This window comes from Nematolebias whitei, chromosome 13 (assembly GCF_014905685.2).
Source record: "Nematolebias whitei isolate Nwh7 chromosome 13, NemWhi1, whole genome shotgun sequence".
NCBI lineage: Eukaryota > Metazoa > Chordata > Actinopteri > Cyprinodontiformes > Rivulidae > Nematolebias > Nematolebias whitei.
The window spans coordinates 9,781,621-9,809,294 of NC_056510.1; the positions used below are offsets into that span (position 1 = coordinate 9,781,621).

The 27,674-nt window shown below is 39.6% G+C and overlaps 1 protein-coding gene and 1 non-coding gene across 2 annotated transcripts in view; both read left to right on the forward strand.

Moving 5' to 3' along the window:
* tmeff2a (transmembrane protein with EGF-like and two follistatin-like domains 2a) overlaps nucleotides 1–15,900 on the forward strand; it is a 183,216-nt gene extending 167,316 nt beyond the window's left edge. The window contains exons 7-10 of the mRNA XM_037686847.1: nucleotides 1,493–1,549; nucleotides 1,752–1,881; nucleotides 8,327–8,485; nucleotides 15,663–15,900. Coding sequence (XP_037542775.1) covers nucleotides 1,493–1,549; nucleotides 1,752–1,881; nucleotides 8,327–8,485; nucleotides 15,663–15,759 — 443 coding nt within the window. The 3' untranslated portion in view covers nucleotides 15,760–15,900. The remainder of the gene's footprint in view (nucleotides 1–1,492; nucleotides 1,550–1,751; nucleotides 1,882–8,326; nucleotides 8,486–15,662) is intronic.
* A 3,631-nt stretch (nucleotides 15,901–19,531) lies between these two features.
* Nucleotides 19,532–19,613, forward strand: trnas-aga. Its single transcript has one exon. It is a non-coding gene; the product is annotated as a tRNA-Ser (tRNA).
* The last annotated feature ends 8,061 nt before the right edge of the window (nucleotides 19,614–27,674 follow it).

Sequence of the window (27,674 nt, forward strand, 5' to 3'; positions counted from 1 at the left end):
CGATCTACGTCAAAGTGAGTTGTATTTTCCATGGGGCTTCAGGGTACGGATCTCCTGAAGTAAACGAGGGACTACTGTATATCTCAGTGGTCTGAACATGATCAATTCCAAGGTGGATTGGTCCTGTCTTTAAACAACTCCTGTTTTAAAAAAGTCTTAGCCATTTATGCAAAGGTTATTTTAAAAATCTTTCTACTGTCACCCACCATTATATTGTTGTTTGCATGGAGTCCTGGGGTTAATTTGAAGTACAAATAATTGCAGCTAACTAGTACTGCGAATGCAAATTGGGCCACTTTATGCAGTAATATCATAATCTTTCTGCTGGAATATACATGGACTGCAACATGTGATGTACAGTGAAGATTTATTTAAAAAAAATCAGTCAAATAAACCACTTTAAAGTTTTTTTTGTGATCGATGCTAATTGTAAGCAAATATTCCACCTGTGACCTCATTTTTCCCGCTTTGGTCAGATTTTCTGAAAACAGGTGACATGGTTGCACTTTAGGAAACTATCAAACTGTTGTTGTTAGTCTTTAATTGTGCAAGAATTGACCTGAAAGCCTCAGAGTGGAGATGCCTTCAAGTGATGCAAAGACGAAACGTTTCAAGACAAAACAATCAGGGTTGACGTCTAAAACACTAAAAAAAAATCCATAAATAAATGACCACATTCTACTCTATGATGTACTGTTTGTATCTTATAGATCAGCCTGAACTTTCACTCTGAACATCCTGGCATTTAGATTGCTGGTTTCCATTTTTATTCTGTTACAAATCTGTTGTACTTTTGCAAAAATATCAATATTATAGCTTCTGTTTGTTTAGAGTAGCATCTGATTGATTTTTTTTTTATTTATTTATAAATGGTTGTAATACATTCAAAATATAAGTTTGTGTCTTTATAAAAAAAATTGCTTATCTTCTTTGATTACACTTCCATTGTTTTACAGATGTGGAAATAGGTATATAAAAACTAGAACAGTAAAAAAAAGAATGTTAAAGTTACAGGACCAGGCACATTTCATTGCATCATAAATCTGAAAACTGCTTCCACAGCTTTAAATTCAGAGCATAAATTCTCTGACCTCCAAAAAAGCCCAATTCCAGTAATATTATAATAATTTGAAATAGATTTTGTCTAGCCGTTCAGAAGAGAAAAATTCAGTGCAACGTCAATAAGGTGAGAAGAAATGCATTATTCCCTCTGATCTTTCTTGCAGATTTTGCTCCATTTTTCCTTTTGTTCAGTATAATACATTAGAGTAGACCGCTTCTGACTTTTGAAGAGAATGGTTTGCATTTATACACATTAGGCACACAGGTGCACGCGGTGTGAGCTCTTTGTTGAAATGATAATTTACATCCACCCTTCTCTGCCTGCGGTGGCATCAGTTTGAATGTGGAACCTATAATGGATGAAGCTGGAGCGTGAGGAGAGGTTTCGGTGACCTGAGATGTGCTTTAATGTGTCTTTGGCCTTTTCTAGGCGACATCAAAACTGGGAACAAAGGCGACGGACACTTGGCACATACCGACCACACGGGTGAGTGCTCCTCTAATGGCTGGGGATTCACAACCAGCTTGTACTGGTAGTCCAAGCTAAATCAGAGGTGCTCTCTGATTTGTGTTATCTTTTACTTTCTTCATTTCTTTTCCATTTGAATGTTAATCTCTTCCATTTTTCTTGCACGGTAATGAATGTGCACAGGTGTCCATTAACAAACTTTGTGTGTTTGTCTGTACAGGTGTGGAAATAGAAGACTCCAGCAACGGAATGGCCAGTGGCTTGTCCATTCCATGTCCAGGCGACTACAAAAACTATTGCGTCCATGGAGACTGTCAGTTCCCCAGTATGGTGGCCCAGCCCTCCTGCAGGTACTCATGCATGAGTAAATGGTGAATGGAATGCACTTATATAGCACCTTTCTATCTTATCAAGATACTTAAGGCACTTTACACTACAATCTGTGCCCTCATTTACCCATTCATACAGCTCTATACTAGATCTCTACAAAGAATAATCAGTGCTTTATCACATTCATGCACCGATGGAACACACATCGGAGGCACTGAGGGGTTCAGTGTCTTGCCCAGGGACACTTCAGCATGTGACTGCTGGTGGAATTGAACCCCCAACTCTTGCATTGGAGGACAACTGCTCTAACCACTCAGCCACAGCCACCCAGTAAACCTGGGCATGTGGAAGGACAGATTTGAGTTGCAGTTATTGCATCCTGCATGAGTCTTACCACAAAAAGTCCCTCAGAAGCTGTCTTACCCCTATTATTACTTAAATGTTGCTGTGTTCATTTTACCTTGGCATTTCAGAGTCAGCTCTAATAAAGAATAGATATAAAAAAATTGTTTTAGCTCACATAAAATACTTTGCTATAAGCTTTACAAGATTGGCTGTTTTGCATTACCATGGCGTTCTGACAGAAAATTCATGACACAAACTGGTTGTGCTACTAGCTGTTGCTGCCATTTGCAAATAACTTTACATTCTAATGTTAATTCAATTAATTTTAGTCTTAGCTGAGTGTAGATTAGCAATTATTGTAAATGATTCGACCTGTTGGGCATAAACTCCAGACCGCTTGTCCAAACTGAAGCCATTCAACAAGCTATTTTTTTCATTCAAACCTTTTTTTTATACAGATAAATCACATTGAACCTCGAAGACTCTTTTACAAGAGAGACTTGTTTAGACAGACAAAAAAAAGTTGTGAAAGTAACAACATGCAGGATTTAGAGGCAAAAAAAAAAAAAAATCCTGACATGCTATCTCTCAATGGCCAATGAAACATGGCATGAAATTGAAAAAAAAATAATAATCCACCCCGCCCACCTTATAAAATGGTGATGTAGACATTCTGAAAGGGAGGGGGAGACGACAAGGTAGAATATAATATAATTTGCAGGTAGAATATAGATTATTTATAGCGTTTACACAGTGACATACTTCAAAATGGTCAAATTGTTTCTTTAACTGTTCTTAATTTCATGTCAGAGAACCAGTAGGATTGATATGTGTTGTGCCCAGGCTCTCTAGTATCAGCAATGAAATCCCAAAACAATGTATTTATTTGTATTTTATGCATCCAAACATTGTAGAAATGCGTTAACTACTATACTTTGTGTGTCTGACTAATTTATTCAAATACAAACCAGCAGAAGTGAGAAAACAGTTAATATAGCAGTTATTCATGATCGAGACAGACATATTGGAGTTAGAAGTCTGAGTTGGTGAGGGGTCTCTGATTTTTTAAGTCTGATTTCAGACTTTGAGCAGCATTCCAATTGATTTTTTCCATTTCGAAATGAGGACATTCCAAATTCCCTGCTCATACGAAATAATCCAATCCGAGTTCACCCCTTGCTTATACCGTTAGCAGAGCAAAGAGGAACCCTGATTCTTCTTAGGATGTAGCAGAAGGAGAAAGGGGTTAGGCTTTCTAGCTTAAGAAACACCACAATATGACTATTACAATTTTTTTTGAATATTTATAATAAAGCAAATTATAGGTCTCACACAGATGAAACTATAACTGGCATGCTGCTAACTAGCATACTTACCCTGAACTGATATACTTAACCCAAAAAAAAATCCTGGCAACAAACAGTAAATGGCAATAAATCTGCAAGAACTGATGGTGTCCAATTTTACCGAGGGGAAATTTCAACCACTACTCTCTGCAATGTAGAATTAAAAACTCAAAATCAAGCGATAGTTGTATTACTATGATTTGGTAATGTATAGTTACAGTACGATGCATAAAAATGACTATTGTGTAATATTCTTTAGTGAAGTGAGAGGATTTTATGGAAGTCTGTGTCATAAAAGTCATATTGCAATTACAAACAGTAATGGCAAATGGTCCACAGATATAAAGCACCTTGTTTAATGTAAGTGAGGTTCTGCAGAGTGCTTTACAATGTGTTCCTCATTTACATGCACAAATACTCGTACAGTGCTTTATCTGTGCTGTATATACGGCATTAGAGCAATGGGGTGTACAGCGTCTGCCAGCTGGAAGACTACTCAGCCAGTTCTTGTGTAACAATCAAATTATATCTTTACAGGGTAGATTTATTAAAATGTTAGCCACAAAATGTGTGCGTCTGCTTCCTCTTTGATTTGCAAACCACAAAGAAAGTGTGTAATTTAAGACTGCTAATAGGCTGTAAAATGTAGCAGTTGCTAGCAAAGGCTGGAACTCATTTACTTTTTAATCAACCTTGTTTATGTTGAATGAATATAAGCCAGCCTGCTGAGAGATGCAAGTGTTCTGCTGTGGCCATACAGAAAGACAGGCCATTGGCCAGTCAAACATGCTCGTCTGCTTCAAATTAATCCCATGTTGGAGTTCTGCATCTTTAATAAGGACGCCGGTGTTCCTGGCCCCACGCTTTATGATCCATGGCTCTGTTGGGGAGTGCACAGGGCGGACTGCGTGGGCATGTGCAGTCACAGCTCCCATTGTGGTTTGCTTGTGTGGAGCAGCACACAGTAAAGCAGCACAGTTCTGTAGCAAAGAACAAATATTTCCAACTATAAGTTAAAGACAATCTAAATAAATATAAACCTATAAAAGCAAAAATGCAAATTTCTTGATTCATGGCACTTGAAAGACAATTAATCACATTAACGCACATCAGTTCTCGTGTCACTGGAATATATTGCTAATTTAGATGTTTTGTCAAGGTGGCTGCGGCTGAGTGGTTAGAGTTGTCATCCTCCAATGTAAGAGCTGGGAGTTTGATTCCACCAGCAGTCAAATGCCGAAGTGTCGCTGGGCAAGACACTGAACCCCTCATTGCCTACGAGGTGTGTCCCATCAGTGTATGAATGTGATAAAGCACTGATTATTCTTTGTATAGAAACAGAAGGGTCCTGTATGAATGGGTAAATGAGGACACAGATTTTAGTGTAAATAGAGTTGCATTCGGATCCAAAAAATCTGACCCGCCCAACCTGGTCCCAGCTCGTAGCTATCATTTCCGAACCCAACCTGATCCGACGAATTAACAATAATTATAGGTCCGAACCTGAAAAAACCCTGACATTTTTAATTAAGCTTTAACTGCTGGTCTGCGGACGTGTGCGGCTGAATGAAGGGGGCAGAAGATCGGAGCTGAGGGGGTGTTTGTCATTTCATGGCGGTCAAAGCGCATTAAATGCTTCCCCTGCTTCTGCCTGCATTGGACTCTGCTCTGACATGTCGGATATTTTTTGATCTCACCTGTTAGGGCCATTAGTCGTGCGCGTCCGCTGAGTGCACTAGCTGAATGAACGCCCATTTGGGCGATGGATAGCTGGCGGTAGTCCATCTGAAGCTAAATTGAACTTTTAACCTCTTTCAAGGCCGGTCAGCACGCGGTGAAATTGCCGTGTGTGGCAGGTGACTGTATGGCAAACCATGTTGCCATATAATTGGATCGTCATCTGCCTGTGTCCACTGACGCAATCAAAAGCCCGACACCAACCCAGCCTGCACATTAGGCACCATTATTATGGACTGGCCTGGTCAAAATCCGGGCCAGTCGGGACCGGGCTCTGGGTTCGAGTTAGAAATGACAGCTCTAGTTGTAAAGTGCTTTGAGTATCTTGATAAGATAGAAAGGCAATATATAAATACAGTCCATTTACCATTTACCATCAATACATATCCGTATATATCCTTCAAAAGAAATTAAATTTAAAAAATCCATCACTGATCATACATCCTTCACAAGCTGGACTGTTTCCTGCCATGTCATTAAAAAAATCCAGAATGTTGACCCAGCTTTCCAATGTCCATTTGGAAATTATCAGATCTATGATCTTTGCATATGGGATGAGCATTTTAAGCAAAAATACTCTTCAAATTTGTCTGTAATTATTCTTTTCTTTCAAATATTTGGTTCAGGGTGGACCCAAAAAAGGTACCTCAACTGGAACTTTGTGAGTCACTTACCAGGGGCTGTTGTAAAAACAAACAAACAAACAAAAATAGACAATCGTGACAGTCAAAGTATTTCTTTGAATTTACCCTTAACGACTAGATTTCCAACATTTAAGTAACACTGCCCATTACCACTTCTTAGTTCCTTATAATCAAAGTATTTACTTACAAAATATTGATACCAGGCATGACAGGAAGTCCGGATCTGTGGATCCAGACCACATGCATATGTTTTTACTTCGGTTCACAGAATCCACTTGAGCACAGGCTGTGTAAGTGTGATCAAATGTAGACACAATGAGACCTTGTGTTACCCCACCCACAAGCACACAACGCCTACGCTCACACCTTTGTGTCACTCCAGTCTGCAGCCGGGGGATCCTGATGTCTCCCACTCCCTCTGTCTTCCTCAGTTCTCTCTTAACCTGGATGGTCCCAGCTCGCCCAGCCAGACATTCTTATTGCATACAGAGCAGCAGTTATCAGATGGGAGAGTGGAGGGTCTCTGCTGCCCCCTGATGGTGGTAAACAGCAGGAGCTTTCCTAATGAGAAGGAGGGAGAGCAGTCTGGGTGGGAGTGATGCATGTCTCTGTGTGCGAGGGTAGGGAAGGGGTTGTGTACATCTGTGTGGAAATAAAGTACATCTTCTAAACAGAACAAGGTTACACTGTTCATCTTGCATGCTGTCAGGGCGAGGGTATAGAGAAGGGAGATTATGTGTGTCTGGGGTGGTGGGGGGGGTGGATGCAACAACCTTCCTAGAGACAGGAAAAGCAGGTGAAGAAGAAAAGGTGGAGAGATGGAGAGATTAAAAGGAGGACTATTTTAGCTCATCTCTGACAACAAAGATCACCTCTATTAGTCTGTGGGTTTGTATGCGTCTTATGTGTGGTGGGGGGAGGGGGGGGGGGGGGGTGTCCATATACTACATAAACTCTATGTGAGCCAAAGCATATGTCAAGATGAAGCAACAGTACCGACGCATCTAGATACGTTTGATTTATTTCTGATTGAACTGCCAAAGATTAATGAAGACATATTATGCCTTTAGATTATTTTTTTTATGTCACAGTAATTTACATAATTTTTCATGCACGATAAAAAGTTTATAGCAAAGGGTGCGTTGGCTTTCCTTCAGAAAACTGTTCCTGAATCACCATAAAGGCTTATTTTTTGTGCCCCGTCATGGAGCGAAGAGGGGGAGTTGGGAATACCCTCCCTCTGTCCATTCGCCCATGCATTTATGAACATGGTAACTTGACAAATAAGTAAGATAGTGACTTCCATTTTGGTGTGTGGCTACATCGAGGCATGAGAAAGTTTCCTTTCGATATCTGGGTTACAACAGCAAAATCCAAGAATGCTGCGGTCATAGATGTCCATCCACCTTGTTAGCTGGATAGCTTGAAAATTAAGCCCCGTGCTGACTTCCATTTTGGTATGTGGTTGCGTCTAGGTGTAAGAAAGGTCACTATCAAACATTGGGTTGCCAAGTTAAAATCCATGATAGCCACCCACCACCATATGTAATGTATATAAGAAAACCTTGTCATTTGAGGAAATTATGCTTTCTAGTTTCCAAAATCTAAGATGACTGCCACCATACTGTATGTGTTCCTATTGTAACCATGTGAGCTGGATAACTTAAAAAGTAAGCAACACGCCGACTTCCATTTGGGGGTGTGGCTGCATCTAGGTATAAGAAAATCATTGAAAATTCAGGTGCCACGACAAAAGTCAAGATAGCTGCCACCATATACTGTATGAATGTAAACTGTCCACCATTATCATAGTTTTTACATTGCTTAAAAGTATAGTTTCATCATATAACTAGGGTAGCCATTGGGGTGGCTAAAGAATAAGCTCTGGTAGTCAAAGCCACCATTGGCTACCCCGTGGCGTTGCGATTACGCCTGTTGGTGCTCCCTCCACTCGACAGGATCCATCACTCTGCGCTATCTCAGGTTATATTCTTTTATAAGCCCCTTTTAGTTTGTCTAATACGTCTAATACCAAACCTTCTGATGTTAGAAACTTGGGGAGATATCGCCCACCAACAGATCTCACCGATGACAGTTGTAGTTTTCATGTGGTGTCTGATTTTCAAGAGCTCTGAGACGATTCTGTAGCAGCAAACATTAACATGCTCCATAACTCCCCTATCAGGGTTTAAAGAACAAAGAGAAGATTACGCACATCAAACCACTCATTCTCAGACCCTCGTCATTCTCCATTAGACCTTTTTATTACTGCAGTCACAGCAAAGACAATAAACAGTCACCACAATATATTTATTGAAACGTTCTCACTTAGCGCTAAGAAATGACTCACTTTTTCTTACTGTTTGTCTTCCCATCTGCGTGTATGATCTCAGCTGTCACTCAGGTTTCAGAGGCCCTCGATGTGACATCAAAGAGTACAACGTGCTGTATGTGGTGCCAGGCTCTGGAAAACTGCACTACGTCCTCATTGCCTCTATCATCGGAGCCCTGCAGGTGGTCATCATCTGTGTGGTGGTGCTCTGCATTACCAGGTGAGTCATGCACTAAAGAACACACAAACACACACAGTTGTCTGGGAGATCTCAGAAGACATTATATGAAGCCACTGTGCGTTAAAAATATCTGGAGTGCAGTAGTTAAAGCTTCAGAGCTTGGAAACTCTATAAGCACCCACTGGGTAGCAGCCTTATTCTCAAACTGTTGACGTTATTACATCTTTAATAGGTTGAAGAGATTCTGGTTTGGCACTTCTACTGCTGTCTTTCATCATATGCCCTTCAGAGGCGGATGTATTGTGGTATAGTCTCAGTTTATATGTCTGTACGTACGTACGTCAACTTTGACTTGTCCCGTCCATTACTTCTGATCCACTCAAGATAATTTAACAAATCGTCAAACGCAAATCATCATCACTAGACGGAGAGTTGCGTACAATAATCCCTCAGTTATCGCGGGAGTTACGTTCCACACACCCCCACGATAGGTGAAAACCACGAAACAGGAACGCTATATTTATTTTAGTATTTTTATATATTTTAAGGCTAAGTTGACAATCGTTGAAAAAACGCAAAAGAGCGAGTCTGCGAAAGTCGAACCACTAAGCAACGAGGGACTACTGTATACGTCATCACCCCAGCTCCAAGGTCAAGGTCACAAATCAAGGTCAAATGTTATACAAGGTGTACTTGTCCGGGCCATTGCTATAGATTGTTATATACCGTACTTGCCGCCGTGCACGTTGCTTTGCCGTATAATCGCATCTATTATGCGTCACCGCTGACAACCCGGAAACATGGGCTGGTGTTGTGCCAAAAATTGATTGGCTGCCAAATGGCGGCTGCGGGAGCATGCACAGGAGGACTTTAACAAGAATTTAACAAGATTAAAACTTAAATACAATTATTTGTTTGCTCGAAATTATAGTAAAGATGTGTCTCAGTCTAACTTTTCCTTAATAAATGCACTTTATTGGTCAAATCAGCTGCATTTCGTCTGGGCGGCGCGGCAAAATGCAGATGATTTGGCGTTTGCTCCAGGAGTTCTGGAGCAAGACAAAGGTGGCTTGGTATGGCAAGCCAAATGGCTCATTAATAGCCACTTTTACCTATTAATGAGACACTTGGCTTGCCATACAACTATAGGGCCTTCTAGTGGCTGAAAATTGTAGTTTTCAATATTTTCCATGTCAGAATGAATGAAATCGTCAGATTTCAGCCAAAACTTTTTATAAAATGGAAAAAAAAACATAAATTAGTCACTTCTCTGTATAAGTCGCAGGCATGATATTTTTTTGCAAAAAACTGTGACTTATACAGCGAAAAGTACAGTAATACTTTGCTGATGGGTGTACAATGTGCCGGTACTCTTGTTTCTCAGAGCTGCGTGGACAGATTTAGGTCCCCACATTACAAGTGATTCCTGAACCGTGCGTACAAACACAGCGAAGTCATAAACCTCCGTGAAATATTTACCATTTTTTAAATTAAAAAGCTCCTGAGTATGGAGAAAACAGCAGAAAGGTTATCTAGCACCTCACCCCAGGGAGAAAGTACTGTCACGTTCCCTCAGGGTGCACACATCTGAAAATGTGCTTGGTGTGCCAGCACACATCTGTGATGGTTGTGGCAGTTTTGTTTTAACAAGCATTATGTAATAATAGTGGGACAAAAGAACTTGTGCACATATACTACTCACAAGACACACACACACATATATATGGGATAGCCTGCAGCTTGTTTGCCTCCGGCTGACCTTAGCAATTTATGACATTTAATAAAAGACTTTTAGAGTTTTGGCCAAGACAAAACTGCTCCTCTGGGCAAAGGAGGGCAAAAGGAAGAGGAGGAAGAGGGACAGAGAGAAGGAGCGAGCAATTGTTAAAAGAGCAGGGTGGGAAGGTAAAGGGAGAAGATAAAGAAGCAGAAGGAGAATTTATAACATGGAGAGCCGCTCCGGTGGCATTATTGTTTCCTGCAGCTCAGCGATACCCATTTAACAGATTTTTCTTTTTTTTTTAAACACACCCAGCCTTGTAGAAGTTCAGCTCTGGACACGTGGCACGCAGCTTATTGAGTGTGAACACACCAGGGGATTATTGTCAGGCTCCATCTATGCAGAGCTTGTATTGCATTTTATGAATGTTGCCAGGCTTTTATAGGATTTCTGCTTATTTCCCCATTTAGTTAAAGGACAAACAGGTGGGAGCAGAAAAGGTCATCGCTGTGCTTTGCCTCTTGTGTATGATATTCTGTCACATCCAGGAAAAGGTCCGCTCGAAAGAACTTTTTCTGTCAAATGTCACGTTGTTACCGTATTATTCAGTTCATGTGTCCTCTGAAAACAACAAAACTATATATATATAAAACAACTTTTTTTGACTTTACAAATCTCTGATGGCTACTACAGAGGGCTGAAACTGCCAACATAGAGAATAAATATAAACTACATAAATGGTTCCATTATTTTTATTTATTGACATTTTTTCTTGCATTTTTTTTCCTTTGTTATTGCATTTTTCCCCTCACTGTGTATTTTTTTTTTTTACATATTTATTACCATACATACCACTTTATCTATAAAGCACTTAAAAACAGCAACAAGGCCAATGCAATGCTGTACAAGAAAACAACAAGCAAAGGATTCAATTCAATTCCTTTTATTTATATAGCGCCAAATCACAACAAAGTTGTCTCAGAGCACTGAACATGAACATTCACATACATAGAAAAGCTTATTAGTAAAGTTCTGTATCTAAGGAATCCAGCAGACATGTTGAATCTTCACTTCATCGCAGTCTCCCATCCTGAGCAAACACAGTGGCAACAGTGGAAAGGAAAAACTCCCTTTTATAAGGAAGAAACCTCCAGCAGAACCAGAATCAGGACAAGCGGCCATCTGCTTTGACCGGCTGGTTTGAGAGGACAGAAAGGAGAGACAAACATAGACATAATGGCAGGCCCAGATGTACTGTAGGTCCAGGTGTACCTGAAAAAAACATGTTAAGGATAGAAAAAATAATTACAAATACAAAACAGGTTGAGCAGAGTAAGTAAAGACAGTAGCAGAGGGGAAAGTGTAGTCAGTTTGTCCTCCAGCAGTCTAAGTCTATAGCAGCATAACTAAGGGACAGCTCAGGAAACCCAAGCCAAGCTTAACTATAGGATTGATAAAAAAGAAAGTCTTAAGCCTAGTTTTAAAACTGGACAATGTGTCAACCTCACGGACAGAAACTGGAAGTTAGTTCTGTTAAAGGCAGGAGCTGGCTGTGGACCACCGGATCCGGAACCCCCCTCCAGCCCACGTCTTTACCCCGGCTCCTACCTCCCTCAGAAGTGGCAACTATACTAATCAATAAATCAAGGAAACGTCAATTAAGTTTTATCAATTATACTAAAAAAGGCAGGAAAAGATTACAGTTTACAGCGCTGGACTCTACAGTCTGTGACACGTTCACAGACCCGGAAGAGCCTCGATGTCTCGTGTCATTACTAATTTATAGGGCCCTAAGACTCCACCTTCACAGAAGGAGAGCTCAACCTATCCGTGTATTAGGGGGCGTGGCTAAGTGTGATCTTATGTGGACTGATGTGTCGAGTCACAAGAGAGGAGCCTGATAATTGAAAGCTCTTCCTCCCATTCTGCTTTTGGAAACTCTAGGAACCACAAGTAAACCTGCAGTCTGAGAGCGAAGTGCTCTGTTTGGAAAATATGGAACAATAAGATCTGTAAGATAAGATGGAGCTAGGTTGTTGAGGGCTTTGTAGGTTAGAAGTAAAATTTTGAATTCAATTCTGGATTTGACAGGGAGCCAATGGAGAGAAGCTAAAACTGGAGAGATATGATCTCGCCCACTAACTCCAGTTAAGACTCTGGCAGCAGCATTTTCGATCAACTGAAGACGTTTTAAAGAAGTTTTTGTACACCCAGATAACAAACCATTGCAATAGTCCAGTCTAGATGTGACAAATGCACAAAACAGTTTTTCTGCATCATTTTTAGAGATGTTTCTAATTTTAGTGATATTACGCAGGTGGAAGAAGGAGGTTCTAGTAACATTTTTAATGTGGGGGATAAAAAACATGTCCTGATCGAAAATAACACCAAGATTTTTAACATTAGAGCTGGAGGACAGATTAATGCATCTAAGGAAAGACTGAAAAAATATTCCTAAAATGCTCAGGTCCATACATTCATCCACAGAGGTAAAGATAAGAAACTAAATGACTAAAATAATCAAAACGCAGTGATGTTTAAATCAACTCACACTGGATCGAAAGCTTTGGAATAATGATGTGTCTTAAAAACATAATTAGTGTTACTTTATTTCAAAATTATTATTATTAAACCTTTATTTTACCAGGAAAGAAATCTACTGAAATTATTCATCTCGTTTACAAGGATGTCTTGGGAAAAACACACACACAAAAAAACACTGAACTTTACTCTTAGGTGCTAAATCACAATTTAGAACATAAAAAGAAGAACAATAAAATTAAAATTGACAAAACTCGAAAGTAAAAATGACTAGATTCACTTATTTTATTCCATTTTCTTATGTAACCCTGATTTTAGGAAGTTAAGTCCTCTGTGAATCCCTTTGAAGGATAAAAATAGAAGTTTTAGGGATGAATGGAAGCTCTGACGCAGAGCTGATGACTTTCACGCGCTCCGTGTGGCGTCACAGGAGCAAGTGTTGACAAGTGTGCTCGTAATGAATGAGAGCAACATTTTTAAACCATGCCTTTGAGCAAACACTCTATGGGAAACTAACTCAGCTGTGTCCACGTCTTAATAAATCATGTTTATGGCTTCCAGTGTCTGTTTCGTGAGTGTTCTTCCACTACTCTCATGCATGAAGCAAGAATACAGTTACATTTATAATAATCTTTGGATGAACCTGAAAGATTTTGATTCTATTTAAGTCAAAGTTTGATCAAGTCTATAAAAAAAAAACATCTTTTGCGTTTAACTAAACATCTAAACACCAAGAGTCATCCAGACAGCATATTTTATATGTTTAAAGATTAAAACATAATCATTTCCAGCGTTTTTCAAACTGGAATTTTTCAAACTTGCTGCCAACACATCGCTCCGCTTTTACATCTGTTCAAACAAAAACTCACGTTTGTCTTTTCGCTTTCCACTAAAATAGAGTTAGAATCATTATGTTTTAATCTATCTTATTATAATAATTCTCTGTTTTTGTTGTTTGCCATCATGAAAGGAGGTCCATCCTTTAACCACCAGTGTGCGTTTGTTAGTCTGTTAGCAAAATATCTCATGAGCCACTGCAGATTTTAATTAAAGGTTTAAAGTAATCACTGGATCTACAACTGATTAACTTTTGGAGTCAAGCTGATTCAAGATGGCTAACATCAACATCACCAGACACAAATTAGTCTGCAATATTGCGCTAAAACTTATTTTGGTAGTAGCTGATAATCGTTCACATCACACAAAGTCTTAAAAAAAAAAACTATCATGAGAGGGGGATGGTAAAGGCCTGTCTTAAAGGAACAGTACATATATTTTCAGTGTTTCTCAAAAAAGCGAGACGATGCTTGAGGGGTCCCGAAAAACATATATTTTTACAAGCACGTAGATATTTAATAACGCATTAAAATATGACAAAATTCAGCAAATCACATCTACTTTATTCCATATTTTCTGGGGGAGGCCTGCTATTTGCGTTCCAGCATAGATCTTTTTACTAATTAAGCCCCGTTACCTGGTATGACTACTGCTGTAATGATTCTGTTCAGTTTTATGTAAAGAGTTTACTGCATGGGTGAACGAATTACACTCACGTTACTGTAATTAAGTAGCTTTTTTTGGCTACTTGTACTTTTATGAGTATTTCTTTCAAATGTGTAATTTTACTCATACTTTTTCGAGCATGTAATCTACTTCGCTACTTTTAAAATCAGAAGTCGCGACCGAGTACGGCCGCGGTTTGAATTAATATTCAAAGCGCCGGTCACCTATGATGTAAGCAAACGAAGGCGGACAGACTCTGTTAACTTAGAAAACCAGCTCCTGCTGCCACTGAGCAAAAGGTTCAGAAAGTGAAGGGTGACAGAAATGTCCGAGTTTAAGATAATTACCTGTTGTTCGCAGTGTTTTTGGAAAAGTTTCAACTGTTCCACGCCGGTTCAAAAACATTTTTTGTCTTTTAATAAACAGAATTCCTGCTTTATCTACAGTTGTTTACAAAAGAAATGGCCTTAGTGTCATTTTTCTATACGTTTATTGTTCATCTGAGAAATGTTCTTTGAATGTAGTAAATCAAATTAAATGTCTTCTACTGACAACACAATAAAACATCAGTTGTTTAAGAGTAGTTTTAGAGAAGAGTACTTTGTACTGTTACTTAAGTGCTTTTAAAACACCAGTACTTTTACTCGTAATTGAGTACAATTTAAGCAGTGTAACAGTACTTGTACTTGAGTACAAATGTTCAGGACTCTTTCCACCTCTGGTTTTCTGTAATAATTTGAAGAAGTGGCGACACATTTATGTTCAGTTTAAAAGTGGTTTTTGATGCTGTTAATTTTCTCAAAACTGCAATTTTTGGAAGTTGAAATTAAAAATGTTAATTAAGTGTGTCTTGAATGAAAAACACCCCATGTTTAAAAGTATAAAAATTGTATTAACAGTATTAAAGAGCAGGTCTTAAAGTATTTATGTTACAAATGTTTCCATTGCATCAAAGAGACAAATTGAGGACAATTATTGAATAAACATGAGGGTTATGAGGGGGTCCCTGAACCCATAAAGTTTGAGAACCCCTGTATTATACAATATGTTTAAATCCTCTTGTTTTGCTTTACTGTGCAGCACTTTGGTCAGCTTTTTATCTTTTTTCTCATTACAGTTGAAAGACGTGATTGGAGCAACTTAATTTAATAAAATGCGTTTGTTGTGTAAATGGATTTATGGACTTGCACATCTTTTCGTGCCGTTCTGTCAGAAGAACGGATCCATGCGCAGCCCTGAATGTTGCATTTAATGTTTTTTTATCTTTGGTTTGGCCTCCAAAGTCAAAACGAAAGCTGTTGTTTCAAACTGAAGAAGAAAACGCCGTGAATGATTCTAAACACCAACTTGTGCTTTGAAGCTTGAGAATCACACCAGACCTTCCAGTTGGAGTCTGTGTTTCCTGTTTTAGTTTGGTTTTAACTGTCTCTATATCATCTGATCTCTGTACAGGAAGTGCCCTCGGACCAACAGGATCAACCGGCAGAAGCAGAACAATGTCCACTTCAGTTCGGAGAACACCATGCGCGCCTCCACTCGACTCATCTGAGCCCAGACACGCCGGAAAAGAGTCGCCTCCTCCTCACGCTACGGAGCGCTCTGGCGTTAGATGTTCCCCCTCCCCCGTAGGCCAACCGTGACCGTTAGCATCTGCCTTCCTCCACTCTTCTCCCTCTCTCCCACCGTGAAATGTGTAAGAACGCCCGCGGAGGCCGTCGGCGTTGCAAAGACTGAGCTGGCACGGCGGCAAGCGGTGAGCCTTGCACGTTGGGGACGATGCGGTCACGAGTCGTGGCCTCTGCTGACCTTTGACCTTCCAGCTGCCGGACGAGTTTCCTTGCACCTTTTTTTTCTGAGGTTTTTACTCCGAAAGACTTTGAAGGGAGGAGGGGGAGAGGGTGCTTAGGACACTGAATGTGAGTGTGTGTCTATTAGATGTGTGCGTTTCGGTGGAGGCGGACTAGCCGGCCTCTGTTCTTCGTAGACGAGGGGTCCAAGCAAACCGGGGTAGTGCAAAGCAGGGTAACGGGCTTTAAACTGCAGTGTGTGTTCAGTCTGGGAGGGGGGAGGGATGTGGGGGGGGGGTTTCGGGGGCTACACGTGATGCCTTGCACCTTGTGTTATAGGAGACCTTTGACAGAGGGCACAATGTTACTATAGAGCTCTCTGTTCGGTTGTGACGAGCACGTCAGCTACTGTTTCTTGAGTTCTATTTCCAATAGTTATTACGACATTGTCTTGATGGGGTCATTTTTTTCTGTAAATGTAAATAAATAATTTATATCACGAGATGTAACACGTGGTCTCTGTTCAGTGATATGTAAATAACGGCATTATTGTTTGTAAAAATAACAACTTTTATCTCATATTTGTATCTAATTTGTATTTTAATATACACATACTCAAGAATCCAGCTTTGGAAATCAATGATTTTTCACCTCTGCAGTAATAAGTACTTTAAAGCGCGTAATATGACACAGATTTAATATATTTTAGAGAATATCGCTCGCTCTCCTTATCGTTTCATAACATTGCAGCTTTGAAACCTTGCCTTTAAAGTTTTGTAAAGTTTTTTTATTGGATCAACACGTCCTACTGCTTTGAAGGTAAAACTAAATTAAAACAAGAGGCTAAAAAAAGATGAAATATTAAAGTCTGCGCACACGTTCACCTCCAAAGTCAACACCTTGAAACTTTTTTTTTTTTTTTTTGCAGTAAATACAACATTAATAGGCACGTCTCAATAAGTCACTGGTATTTTTTAAGCAAAATGAGGTCAGGACATTGACTGTAAACCACTCCAAGACAAAGTTTCACCTTGAACTATTTAAATGCTCTTGGTAAGATTGATCACAGACAACTAGAGCATTATTTTAACTAAAGTCCAGTTTCCTTTGATGAAGTGCAGGCTTACGTCTAATAAATGATGGTTCTCAGAAAACTTGGTTTTCCTTAACGTCTTTATATTTATCACCATGTGTGATAAATAAACAATACAGTCCTGTTTCAGCAAATGTGTTGAGCTCCGCCAAAAAGCATGATGCTGCCACCACCATGCATAACTGTGGTGCTTACAGGGTGATAAGAAATACTTCTTTTGATATAATAAACACATTTTAATTGCTAAAATGTTTGTTTTTAGCAATGTCTCGTGTGCCTTGAATTGTGATGATCGAATTGTGCAAACAAATGACTACTTGTTCATTTTGCTAACTGGGTAACAATGTAAGTTCAAGCAAGAAGAAACAGGCGGTGAAGTGAAGGAACACAGACACAACGAGACATCCAAGAGGGGACTAAAACAATCAGCTGGCAATGAACAAAACAAATATCTATTCATCTTCTACAGCTTATTGAGTCGGGGAGGCAACAGGTCCAGGAGAGAAACCCATCCCTCTTCCCAGCAACACTTTCCAGTTCACTCTGGGGGACCTGGAGGCGTTCCCAGGCCAGAGAAGATGCACAATCCCTCAATCGACTTCTGGGTCTTCCCGGGGCCGGGGACGTTTGCGGAAAACTTCTAAAGGGAGACGTCCTAATCCTAAAAGATATATGGCTGAATACATACTGAGGGAGAAAATGGTTGTATTCAAAGCAGGTGTGGTGTTTACTGAACTGGTGTGCACGGAAATCAAGACTAACCGCACAAACCAGGGAGCTGAGGGACATTAAATACTACTGCTTTGAACCAGTAAGTTCACCTGCAAAGGTTAAAAGCTCATAATTCTCATGCTGCTCGTCCAAAAATGTCTAAATGTTTAATAAAAAATTTAAAGCTATAAAATGGAGAAGAAAATATCATGATTTTCTGAACTGTAACCCCTTCTTTACTCCATAGAGAGATATAGAAGCCACTAAATGAGATCAATGCCCATTTCAGTGGTGATTTTAGCCTCTTTTAGGGGCTGATCAAGTACCCCTAAATTTGAACTCAGCATCCCCGAAAATTAAAGTAATTTTATTATTATTATTTTTTAGGCAGTTCTGGGTTCTGTTTAGTGCATTTATGACTCAATGCAACAAAATAAACAAATATATAAGGTAACAGATCATTGTAATACTTGGTTTATTTACGTAATGACTTCAATTGCTGGATATCCGGCCCCTGAGCTGCTCACTTTCAGTAACTGTGGCCCCCCTGATCAGTTTAGTTGAACAGCCCTGCTTTAGAGGGTGAATACAGTTTATTCCAGTTCCAAAACCTAAACTGAGTCTGGAAAAATGTAAAATATGATAAAGCTCTGCGGCTGACCTCATGAGCAGCTGAATACAATAGTGATAAACAGGAAGTACCACATGTTCATCTGTACGAATGTAACTGCAAGTTAATCCTCCATTTTCTGTCATAATTACATTGTACAGTATGCTTAATGGTTAAATTAGAGGTTGGTGCTTGAAGCTAGTTGTGCTTTGTTTTGTGTGTTCTGTATGTTTCAACTTCTGGTCGCTTAAGTTTAGTCTTTATTTGTTATGATCAGCTGACACTAAACTGATTTTGTACAAAGCGTTTATTAGGTTGTGTAATTTAAAGCAGAGCATCTACGTCTGTAGCATCTTAGCTAGCACATCTGCATATGCAGCTAGCTTTGTGCTACTTCTTGTTGTGCTGAGTTCTCTAAAATAGTTATTGAATTAAGTGTTTACTTATGTAGGTAAACATAGATGTTTAGCAACCTGTTAAAATACACCAGAATGCAGGAAATGGCATCTACTTTATTAAAAAAATTCAGAGCCATTGTCAGCACCGGGGGCTAAGCACCCCTAAAGGTCAGATTCTAGAATCGCCCCTGGCCCATATAGATTCATATTTTTATATCCAGAAATTATATACATATTTTTTTTACTATTTATCATTTACAATAACCACAAATAAAAGATCTAATGCTAAAAAACCATTTAAAAAAAATCGAACAAGTTTAACCAAAAAATTAACTACTCTGAAGACATCATAAAGAGAAGACTAAAAATGTTGCCATGGTGAGCTAAATGTTTGCAAGAAACTTTCATTTATTCTCGCAACATTTATCCGGAACCCCTAAAATCTTTTACCATTTTTAGGGGATCTTGAAAGGATGTAGTGTACATTTCATTAACAGAATGTGGAGGTAGTGTCAGCAACAGGTATGCGCCACCAGATGGCGCTGTCGGACCTCTAAACTCCCACAACACCGGGTTTGTTCGGGTTTGTTCTGCATCATACGACCTGGAGTGTAAGAGGAAGAATTAAATGTCAGGAATAAACCCTGAAAAAACGGAAAATATCAGCCACAGCACATTTTATGTGTTAATTTATATAAAGAATTATTGAAAGGGTTCGTATGGTTGTCGTGGCCGAGTGGTTAAGGCGATGGACTAGAAATCCATTGGGGTCTCCCCGCGCAGGTTCGAATCCTGCCGACAACGAGTTCTTCTTTATTTTTTTATTCAAGCGCCTTCGTGAATGTTTTCATAATACAAGAAATATCCAGAGATATTGAAGTTTTTGTTTAAAATTTTTCTTAAAGGAACATTTATCCAACATTTATAACACGAGATACTTCCTGTTATTACAAAGTACAGCTTCTCATTTCTCTAACATGCAACTTATTAGCTGTTGTTAACACTGATTGCAACAAACTATGCTACCTTTAAAGGATTTCTTTTTTTATTCTCCTTTAAGTCTGGGGGGAAAAAAAATGGAAATAAAAAAAGGTTTAAGAATATTTTATTCTTTATCATTGTACAGTAATTATCCAGTAGTACTGTTGCTGTTTATCTTTTTACTTTTAAACTCCTCATAAATATTAGGAATTGCAAAAAATCTTCACAGTCCTTTTAAAAAAAATATCTAATCCTGTCAGTTTCCTCTTCTGGTTTCATGTCAGAGCCGGTGGGCTTCAGGCCAGGGTGGAGCACAGAGGGAATTACTGTGAGTTTCTGAGAGCACACTTCAAATTTGAAATTTAATAATGCAGTAAATGCTATCAATAACAGTCTCACTGTTAATTTGCCTGCTTAGAAAACCTATAATTTAGAAAACTTTCACACATAACTAGAAACCTAAAAGCCCAAAGCCATGTGTGTTCTAGGAATGGTTGTTTGTAAAAACAGGATGTTTTTCATTTATGACAAATGAAAAAGAAAAGTTTGTCATGATTTTCTGTTTGCTTTCAGACTGTGGGAAAGTCACACAGTATCTACTGTATATATCTCATATCCTGCATACAGTAAACAGAGGTCTGTGTAATTAAGAAGGAGTAATTTGGGGGATCCCGCTAAGACAGGGGCCATCAAAGGACACAATTTGTTTAATCTAATACAACTCAAACCTTTTCATAGAAATGATACCCCAATTATTGCATATTGTACTTCTATAAAACCCATTTGGGGAAGAATAAAATATTGGATAAGTATATAAATAATGTAATAGTAAATAAGTAAATAAATAAGATAAATAAGAATAAAATACTCTACTTTCTCTACTTCCTCAGGTGGCAGAGGTGAGCTGGTCTGGGAAGCTCAGTCCTCACCTCCTTCTACAGATGTGCAGTGGAGAGCATCCTGTGCTCCAGCATCAACGTGTGGCATGGAGGCTGCACAGCTGCAGAAAGAAAAGCTTTGCAGAGAGTGGTGAAGGCTGCTGTTGAAGTCAGTCTCCCCACCATCACAGACACCTCTAGATGCAGGAAGAGGGCCACCTGCATCATGAAGGACCCCACTCACCCTGCACACACTTTTTGCCCCTCTCCCCTCAGGAAGGAGGTTGAGGAGCATGAACCACTAGACTGAGGAACAGCTTCTACCATGAGGCTGTTAGACTTGTGAATCTCTAACCAGAATAATCACTGTGAAAAATCCCATAATGTTGCTGCTGATGTGTTTCATGTTGCTGCTGATCTGTTTCATGTTGCTGTGTTCATTCGTGCTCATCTGCTCACACAGACACGTGTTCGTGCTGCTGTTGTATTTATGCTATTAGTGCTTAGCGTATTTTTAGTTCATGTTGTTCTTAGTTCATATCTTAGATCTTAATAATGTTTTTCTTTTACATTTTATTGTTGGATGTAACTGGGACCCTGTGTACACAGTTTTGTTCCACCACATGTACCACATGTGGTGCGAATGACAAATAAAGAAACTCTGACTCTGAATAAAAACGAGAAAACATGTTTTAGTGTCATTATTATGCACAAACTACAAAATGTATATATATATATATGTGTGTGTTTGTGTATTTATATATTTGGATCAGCTTTCTAATAGAGCTTGAAAACTGTGAAACGGCCTATAGCTGCAGGTTTTAGCTAACCCGATACAGTTGCTGCTTATTGTAACCCCTATTTTTCCTTTACAATAGTGCACCTTTGCAACATGTAATTAGATTTCCCAACTGTGTGTGAGCTTGAAGTCTTCTTCCCCAAGGCGTTCAAATGTAGATCATTTCCATGCCACTTGATATAATTTCCTGCGTATGATAGAGCACCTCTGGGAAATTAGAAACAATGTGATGGAAAATGTAAAGTTACAACAACAACAAAAAAAAAAAAAACGAAGCGTTTTGCTTGCAGGCGTGCAGTTGTCTGTCAAGGATCCTCACTTTGGGAACCATCAAGCTGAATGACCGAGAGAGCCCTCACACTGATTTCACAATCAGCAAGCTGCACCTCAGCTCCTTTTGTTGAGCGGAACGGGGCTATTGGTTTGGAAATTGATGGTTTTGTTCACTGGAAAACAAACGCACTCACGCCATCAACACGCACAAAGCATTTCCACCCATTTCCAGGCAAGTGTGTAAAGCTCAGTGCCTTGAAAATTGGTCCATTAGCTCCCAAACTGATAGCATCACAGAAATCACACAGCACAAACAACACACACACTCCTCTTGTAACGTTCAAGGCCACTTTTAAGTGAGCGCGTGCCCAACACACACTGCTCTGTGAAAAAGAGGTCATTTAAAGATCCATCACCATCTGTTTTGGTCCCAGCATGCCATTTTCTCCTCTGTGGGGTAGCTTTGATTTACCAACAAAGAACCACAATTGCTTACCTTTTCCCCACTGTGTGTCCAGACATCCAGTCTTAACTGCTTAAACAAATCAAATACTGCTGGGCATCCATCATATCATCATAGGTATAGCCACCTGTGCACTGCTATTGTAAGTGAGCACAACGATTTAGGGGTGCCATTTAAAGGTTGATCTGGGAACGTGCTTATTGCAGATTTCACAAAACCAGGCTAAAAATGGCTTTGAATTGTGAGGAGGCAGATGGTTGTTTGGTTGCAGAGCCAGTTTTTAATCAAAGTGCGTCTAAAGTAATAGTCACAACGCCCATATTTCTGGATATTTTACTCACTTTGGAAAGCAGCAGGTTGTCTATTCTTAACAGAAATGTGTTAGCCTGAGAGTTAGAATATAAATCTGTAAGGTTTGAAGCCTGCTGAATACAATACTTTATTTTAGCCAACTTCTTCTTCTTCTTTCGGCTGCTCCCTTCTTCAGGGGTCGCCACAGTGAACTAACTCTCATGAAGACTTGGCAATTGTTTTTATGCTGGATGTCCTTCCTGACGCAACCACAGACCATCAACCTACCACAGCCTTCTGTGTGGAGCAGAGAGTTGCTATCTACAGTGCCTGAGGGAGCAGATGGTGGGGGTTAAGGACCTTGTGGGGTAAATGAGGGTGGAGGCAGGTGTGGTGCTTCACCTTTCCCACCCACATTTTGATGTTGTCAGTTCTGGGGTTCGAAGCAACCTTCTAATCACTTCCTCTAACCTCTGCACCACCACTCCCCTTGTTTTGTTGGCCAATTATTGCCTGAAAAAAGACTTTGTGTCCAGCATGTTTCTAGTTCATCAAGGCACCTTCACAGTCAAGGTGATCTTCTTTCAGCTCCCTCTTTGAGTGTCCACACAAGTCCTCCTCCGTCTCACTCTGTTCTCTGCAGCCTCTGTCCTCACTTCAACTACATCCATGTCCTCTCTAACTGCATCCATATACACCACCTGGCCAAAAACAAGTCACTACCTGGATTTGACTAAGCAAACAGGTACGAGCCTCCTATTGGATAATTACTGCATGTGCGATTGTCTTTCAGCTGCAACAAGTGATTTAACCCCAACTGGTGCAATGAGTTACTTCTCATTTCTTAAACAACCAAGTTGAAAGACACATCGCGTGGTGGTGGAAAAGATGTCAGTCTGTTTGAAAAGGGTCAAATCATTGGCATCAAGCAGAGAAAACATCTAAGGAGATTGAAGAAACTACTAAAATTGGGTTTAAAAACTGTCCAATGCATTATTAAAAACTGGAAGGACTTTGAGGACCCATCATCTTCGAGGAAGAAATGTGGCCAGAATAAAATCCTGAATGATCGTGATCGGCGATCACTTAAACGTTTGGTGAAATCAAATGGAAGAAAAACAACAGTAGCACTCAGGGCTATGTTTAATAGTGAAAGTAAGAGCATTTCCACACACACAATGTGAAGGTAACTCAAGGACTTAGGACTGAACAGCTGTGTAGTCTTAAGAAAACCACTAATCAGTGAGGCTAACTGGAAAAAAAGGCTTCAATTTGCTAGGGAGCATAAAGATTGGACTCTGGAGCAATGGAAGAAGGTCATGTGGTCTGATGAGTCCAGATTGACCCTGTTCCAGAGTAATGGGCACACCAGGGTAAGAAGAGAGGCAGGTGAAGTGATGCACCCATCATGCCTAGCGCCTAGTCATCAATGCAAGGTCTCTGTGAAAAATTAATGCAACACTGGATGGAAAAGCTTATCGAAACAATGCCACAGTGAATGCATGACGTAATCAAAGCTAAAGACGGTCCAACAAAATATTAGTGTGTGACCTTTTTATTATTTTTTTTAATGGTAATTTTTTGGGGGGCCAGGCATTGTATCTCCTCTTTGTCTTTTTCCTGGCAGCTGCATTTCTAACATACTTCTACCATTAAACCCACTGTCCCTCCTCTGGACATGTCCAAACCATCTCAGTCTGGTCTCTCTAACTTTATCTCCCAGTTGTTCAACCTGTGCTACATCTGATGATCTCATTCCTAATCTTATCCATCCTTGTCACTTCTAAGTAGAACATCAACATCTTCATTTCTGTCTCTTCTAGTTCTGTCTGTCTTTTAGTCCATGTCTCTGTCTCCAGACCATACAACATAACTGGTCTCGCCTCTGTCTTGTAAACTTTTCCTTTGACCTCTGCTGACACTCTTGTAAGATATCACTCCAGAAACTTTTCTCCATCCAGTCCATCCTGCCTTGATTCTCTTCTTCAGGTGATTTTTTTTTTCCAAATGTAGTTTTTCACATGCTTAAAATTATTTAAGTACTGTATTTTTCGTTGTTTAAGTTGCAGTTTTTTTGCATAGTTTGCATGCCCTGTGACTTATACGCCAAAGTGACGTAGTTATGGATTGTTTCCCAAATTGATAAATGAATTTTTGGCTGAGATATAACCGTTATCATTCATTCTAAATATTGAACACTACCATTTTCAACTGCTAGATGGCACTCAAGTAGTAAGGCATGCCGTTGTATCATGTAATAGGTAAAAGTGTCTATCAGTGATACAACCAGCCTGTCACCGTCATCTGCCTTGAGCAATCGAGTCAGCTTCATTTCACTGCATCGCCCCTGCGAAATGCAGCTGATTTGACCGTCAAAGTGCATTTATTAAGTAAAAGTTCAACTGAGACATACTTTTACTATAAAGCTGAGCTAAGAAACAATTGTTTTAGGTGGTTTTCTTGTAAAATCTCGAAGAAATGGACAGTGAGTCGCTCTCTGCACGTTCATGTTTCTGCTTATCGGCTTTTGAAAACGCAGCTGATTTGACCTCAAACTGCATTTATTAAGGAAAAGTTCTACTGAGACACACCTGTGCTATAATTTCAAGCAAACAAATAATTGTTTTTAAGTGTTAATCTTGTTAAATTCTTGTTAAAGTTCTCCCGTGCACGCTCCAGCAGCTGCCTTTTGGCAGCCAATAAATTTTTGGCACAAAACCGGCCCACATTTTCAGATTGTCTCTGACAATGATGACGCATATCGAACGCGACACGTCAGCTGTGAAGCATAATAGATGCGACGTAGCATATATGGCGAAGCAACATATTTATGGATTTTTCCCCTTTATTAGACATATTTGGACCGATGCGACTTATAGGGTGGAGCGGCGTGTACCACGGAAAATACAGTACACATACAAACTTTAATCTAGCGTGCCTTTTTTTCCCACAAAATGCAAAAGCTTAATTTACATGAAAATAGTTATTTATGAACAGCTGAAAACTCTAATCATTCAACTGTGAGCCCAGAAATTCTCCCAAATTACTGTACAGCCATTTCACCATTTCTTCAAAAGCACAAGGTTTGAGGGATAAAAAAAACAACTTCTGAATTAGTGTGCAAAGGAGTGCAATATATATATATATTTTTACTGACGCTTATTTTTTTTAAATGAATACACGATGAATCATTTTCAGTAGAGACCTGTTTTGGGGGCAGATGGTGGGGGTTGAGGGTCTTGCTCAGGGGCCCAGGGTGGGGCAGGCTGTGTTTCACCTTTTCCACCCACATTTTGATGCTGGTCCGGGGAGTCGAACCAGCGGAATTCCAATCACAGGCCCACCTTCTCTAACCTCTGCCACGCCACGCCCCTACTTTAAATTAAATAAATGAGGCCGTCTTTTGAGAAAAACAAATAAAAAGGCAAATGTAGTTTCTTGAATGTTTTAGGAATCTAACCATGCACGTTGCAGCATGCTATAAAAAGTGAAACTTGTTAATCAAACTTTTTTTTTAACATGTTTGATTGATGCCAACCAGCGGTTTACACAAATGCCCCACCCAGCTCAAAGGTTTCCCAGGATACAAAACTAGGTTCAGTCGATCCAACCTGCCGCAGCATGTTGGCTGAAATGATTGGATGTGACAATCTCTGTGCAACAGTTTCACACACAACTGCTGTGTTAGTTGTATTACGATGGCAGATTTCACTGTAGTTTTCTTTAACAAAATGAAAAAAGTTACTTTAGCTGTCAAGAAACAAAAACTTAATCAAGCTTCAATTTTACTAATTTAGGTAGAACACTCATGAAGCTGCCAGAATGAGGTCATGAACTTGCATTGTGTCAGCCTCAAGGACAGAAACTGGAAGTTGGTTCCACAAGAGAGGAGCCTGAGAACTGAAAGATCTTCCTCCCATTCTAATTTTGGAAACTCTAGGAACCGCAAGTAAACCTGCAATCTGAGAGCAAAGTGCTCTCTTGGGAAAATATGGAAAAAAAAAATCTTGAATATAAGATGGAGCTAGGTTGTTGAGAGCTTTTGTAGGTTAGAAGTAAGATTTTGAATTCTATTCTGGATTACGTGTTACAAAACAGGCAAAAGAAATATAAAATTCTTTCACATAGAACGGGGATGTTGTGAAACATGCCATACCATAAAAGTTCAGTGAAGTGTTACATTAATAAGAGAAGAGCTTTAAGGGAAAAGGACAGCTGGAAGAATGACAGGATGGGATTTTCATTCCTGTCGCTCTGCATTATCCCAAGGGCAAAAGAGGGAAAAGTGAACGCTGATGAAGGAAAAACGAGAGGTCACATTTTTATGTCAACAGAAGTGTCCATCTCTTGGGGGAAGTGAAGCAAGGTCGTAGAAACAGTGGAGTTGTAACCAGATGAGGAAGGAAACATATTTTTTGGCAAGTGTGTACTTGGCACTTTCATGCTACGTTCACAGCTTTGAAGCTTATTGAGCGAGCAGCCGCTGGAAGAAGTGTTAGCCTTACATGTTGACATGGAAGACTCTGCGGGGAGTATCCTACAGTGGCTGTGAAAAGGCAGAGGTGTGACAGAAAGATTGCAAACTGTGGCTGTCATGTCAGTGAAGGTGACAGCGGTGCTTTTCTCAACCCTTCTAAGATCCTCAGGTGGTTTCAGTGCAAAGTGTAAATAAGGAACTCAACTCCCACATTTATGGAAAAGAAAACAAGCTAAATATGAACATAAAAGGTAAGTTCGGGATGTTTTCAGTCTGCACCAGAATTTGTTTGACTGATACCCACAAAAGCAAAACGTGCATGCCGGGTTAATCATGTGAGTGAGAGAGTGAATGGTTGTCTTGTTTGTCTCTATGATCCCAGTGATGGACTGGAGACCTGTCCAGGGTGTCCCCCACCTCCCACACAGCGATAGCTGAACATGAAGTAGTCCCTTGTTTAATGCGGGGGATCCATACCTGAAGACCCGCAATAAGTGAAAAACCACAAAGTAGAAATATTAGTACAAGTAGTAATTAGTAGTTTATTATATATATATATATATATATATGTATATGTGTGTGTATGTGTGTATACATATATATGTATGTGTGTGTACATATATATGTATATATGTGTGTGTATATATATGTATATATGTGTATATATATATATATATATATATATATATATATATATATATAT